The sequence below is a fragment of the Dendroctonus ponderosae genome, unplaced genomic scaffold (genome assembly GCF_020466585.1).
Source record: "Dendroctonus ponderosae isolate FM_Combo_2020 unplaced genomic scaffold, Dpon_F_20191213v2 Dpon_F_20191213_7, whole genome shotgun sequence".
NCBI lineage: Eukaryota > Metazoa > Arthropoda > Insecta > Coleoptera > Curculionidae > Dendroctonus > Dendroctonus ponderosae.
Genome location: NW_026018916.1, coordinates 792,681 through 796,719, shown reverse-complemented (window position 1 = coordinate 796,719; position 4,039 = coordinate 792,681). Strand labels below are relative to the sequence as shown.

General features: G+C 36.2%; 2 protein-coding genes across 3 annotated transcripts in view; both read right to left on the bottom strand.

Annotated features, from left to right (window-relative positions):
- Window positions 1–1,873, bottom strand: part of LOC109536514 (diuretic hormone receptor) — an 80,245-nt gene extending 78,372 nt beyond the window's left edge. The window contains exon 1 of one of the 2 annotated variants that reach the window (XM_048668366.1): window positions 1,463–1,873. The gene's annotated coding sequence lies outside the window, so the exon portion shown is untranslated. The remainder of the gene's footprint in view (window positions 1–1,462) is intronic. The other variant, XM_048668367.1, reaches the window with a different exon arrangement.
- A 709-nt stretch (window positions 1,874–2,582) lies between these two features.
- The window catches only part of LOC109536544 (1-phosphatidylinositol 4,5-bisphosphate phosphodiesterase epsilon-1), a gene marked incomplete in the record, with an annotated part of 48,466 nt that continues 47,009 nt past the window's right edge, over window positions 2,583–4,039 (bottom strand). The window contains 1 exon segment of the mRNA XM_048668362.1: window positions 2,583–3,859. Within this exon segment, the coding sequence (XP_048524319.1) occupies window positions 3,738–3,859 (122 nt within the window).

The window sequence follows — 4,039 nt, the reverse complement described above, 5'->3', positions numbered from 1 at the left end:
TAAACAAATACCTTTTTAAACCACTAGTACCAGCTTGGCCAATTGCTCTAAAAAATCAGGCAAATTATTCCGAAAATTTGCGGCTCTATTGAATATTTTGGAACCGTTGGAAATCACTAAGGAACGTTGATATTTAGTGTAGTTATGTGCAATTGATGTACAATTATGGACTGACACAGAAAAAAGCGCTACACACAAAAACCTTTAGCACTTATGAACCCTTGACAAAATACTAATGAAACAAAAAGCGTTTTAAAGATAATTTCATTACGAGTAATTTGTATATACTTTCCTGAATGTGTTTCAATTCCAAATCAAAATTAATTCCTGGGTTTCAGTCATTTATTGTCTTTATTTATCAATTAAAATACGTTTCGGTGTTTTCTCCATTCTCAATACTCTAAATGTATGCCAAGGCTTAAAGCAGCAACAACGCTACACGTAAAAACTGATGATGGCGGAAAAATACACCGAAACGTATTTTAATTGATAAATAAAGACAATAAATGACTGAAACCCAGGAATTAATTTTGATTTGGAATTGAAACAGAGTCAGGAAAGTATATAAAATGTTTCTAATTTCATAAAAAACAGAAGACTGTATTTTTTCTGGATCCGCCCCTGCTTTGAACACGCGTCCAAAACGTCCTCAAACAAACTAGATTAGCTTCAACAAAGACTTCTCCTTCGGCTTCTGTTCTAGAAGCGATTAGCCCGAAGGAGAGAACGTACATGTTCAGACAGATGAAGATAAATCATAAATCAAAGATTTATTAAGGGTGTAGTTAACATAAAGCCCTCGCTGAATTGTTAACTTATCATTTATGCGCTTAGTCGGCTGCGTAATTAATATTTTCCCGTTTGATAAGGGAGTAGCAGCCAGATGAAGATATCTGAGGCCTACGAGCAGTGGAAAAGGCTTGATATATTGGCAATTTATGTTGTTTGCCCGCACCAACGTTTTAGTGCAAGTGCGAGAGGAGCAAAATTTTCCAATCAAATAAATCATTTAACAACATAATTAGTGAATACACAAGCGGCGCGATGTTAAGTTTGTGAATTAGTAGTGTTTGCCTGTCGGTTGCAAGGCAGTTTCAATATCCGCTTTGTATTAATTATTGGTGATTCAAAGTCCGTCGGTTGGTCTGCTTCTATTTTATTATTATTAGCCGAATGAATTTAAAGTGGCGATAATTAAGGCGTTTCACTGCACCCAATAGAATGTGCACAATTTACTACAAGTGAATATCTGTTGGCATTGGCAAAGCGGTAAGTGGAGTTTGAGTAGTAAGTTCTATTCAGCAGCAAATTGAGCGGGTATTTGACACCTTTAATCCCTTCTCAAGTTCGGATTTTTACTATAAAAGCATTCCGATACATACAAGCCAGGCATTTGAGGTTTCATCCACCAAAGTGTCTTTTGGCGCCGGATTGAAAAAACACTGTGCTAATCCAGGCTCACCTGCTTTAAGACTTACATCCACTGAAGCTGGAACGTATCCAAATGAAGCTTATTGGCAGCAATTTGCCGGAAATATCCAAAGTAGAAGCAACAAACAACAGCAACAACAACAAAATAAAAACTTCCCGCACATTGGTCAAATCAGCGCGCCGCGTTCAGTTCAACTATATAACCTGCTTATCGGTTCCTTCTATTTGATTATTAATATCTATGTGTAGTTCAGAAGATGCAGGATGGGGAACAACATCTTATATAGTCCGGTGCTGATCGCTAAACAGACTTTTCCCTCCTACCAGTGCAAAAAAATTAACATTTTCCAACATTTTTTAAATGAGTTTTAGAGAAGAACGACTTAAATTGCAAAGAACACAACAAATTGAAACACTCGGGTTCGGTAAACTGCCTGACAAAATAAATCCCTATTTGCTTTTTAGCAACAATCGCCTTATCTCATGACACCACACGCGCGCAAAGTACTGCTTTACATCATGGGGGAGCGCTTTAAATCGGCAGAGAAACATTTTACGCATCACATTGCCCTCACGCGGAATAAGAGCTTTTGGGGCTCTATACGCAACCAGAAAATGCTATTAATTAAATTAATTAAAAGAATTAGAGCTTCGCCAATTACGTTGTATTCTAAACCAAACTGTACCAGAATGGCGTTCACGTTCACACCACATTTGATGAAATTAGCCATTAGGAAGTGTTATTTAAGGAATATGTCCATCTGGGGTCAGTTAAGATAAAGGCAAGACTTGATTGGATTGAATCGTTCCATAGTACAGCACATTTAGTTTAAAAAATGACTAAATGCTTGGATGATTGATTTGAGGATTTTTCCTAGTCCTACTCCTTCTGGTAAATATTCTAGAGTGTTGAAAATTCTGAATATAGTAATTGAGAATAGTAAAACCTTTGAACATTTAACGTTGGATTGGGTCGATTTTACTGCATTTTTTGGGTTTTTTGGTTACAAATTCGGGTTTGTTTGGCTTCATTTTGGGTTTTAGTTTGTCCTATTTGAAAAGTATTATTTATACTAATGAATTCTTTACTGCTTTTGTTATGGTTTCACATTAATTTCATAAATTAATACGTTGGATTTTCAAGACGCACCCTTTTTACATATGTCATAAAAACAATTTATTTTGTACTGAATTATACAATAGAGTAGCAATCATACAAATTAGTCAAGTTCACTTTATAATTGTTTTAAAATTGTGTGGTTAAACAGTTCGTATACAAAGAAGGATAAAGTGGTCATATAAAGAGTGATATTGCTCCTCACCAAACCAATCGCTTATGAAATTAAGCCAATTGCATTAGTTCAGTAAAACGAAACATGCGATATGATAACAGGATAAGAGCCTTATTCTATGGGAAACTCTTGCTAGTTTACTGCCAACTTCTTAAATAGACCTATCGGTAAAGATACTTTATATAAAATAAACAACAGTTAATTGAACACAGCAATGCGATCTGCTTGAACGGCCAGACCACCCCTGGCTGTGTCCATAATAAATAAATAATTTCCATCTTAACAATAGTTCACGCCTTACTTAAGATAAGTACAAGTGCGAAAAGTTACTTTAAATATATATATTTCTGTTAACTCTATAGGTTTTCATAATCCAAATATTAATATAATATTTATTTGTTGTAGTTTCTTAGTGTGTTCATATAATAACTATTTTATACATTTATAAAATACGAAACAATTAGTCGATAAAGTACAAACTTAACTAGAAATGGGAAACAATTAGTGGGGTTTTTGTTTTAAAGTGTCTCGATAAATGGTAAAAAAGAAGCAAATTGATCGTTTATAATCTGGCCCTTTTTGGAGGATCCCTCGTAATTGCATAATATCACTGCTGAGTTCTTCAGGCTTTTGCACCTCTGAACCGCAACAGCCTAAAAGCCCGAAAAACTCACCAGTTTCGAGCATTGCCCGCAAAGCCTGCCTCTTTTCACATAATATCATTTTTGAAGATCGTTTTTGCTGGACTGTATTCGTGGAAAGCGCAAAATCTTGCTCAATCAATATCAGTTGGTAGCACCAAACGGCTATAATGAACCACATAAATAAACAGTGACTAAAAGAAAAGGCTCCTACGACAGTGTGATAAGCTCTAAAGTTGGCGCCTATTCGCTTAGTCAGGACTTCCACTCCTTGAATTTTCGCATGGAAACCTTTTTCAATCGCGAGACGGCCGACAGAATTTCGCCATCCTTCGACTCCTCATCAGACAACGTCTCGCCCTCTGAGTGCACTTCACGGGACTTTTTCGAGCCGATGGTCAAGCCGCTGAAGTCTTTTTCCGAGTTGAGCTTCGCTCTTGGCGGGGGATGCGATTTTCCAGACTGCTTCGAGGTGGTAGGGTCGCTCAACGCCACCTACACAGGACCCGTGAAAGGGAAATTCATTTTGAAAATAGTAAATTTTGATATTTTTTTACAAACTTATTTTTGGGTATTTCGCCTCAAAAATTTTTGTCGTTGAAAAAGACAGAATTTCCTCACGTCTTTTATTACAGATTGATAAATAGTGCTCCTATTTCGCAATAAGAACGAATT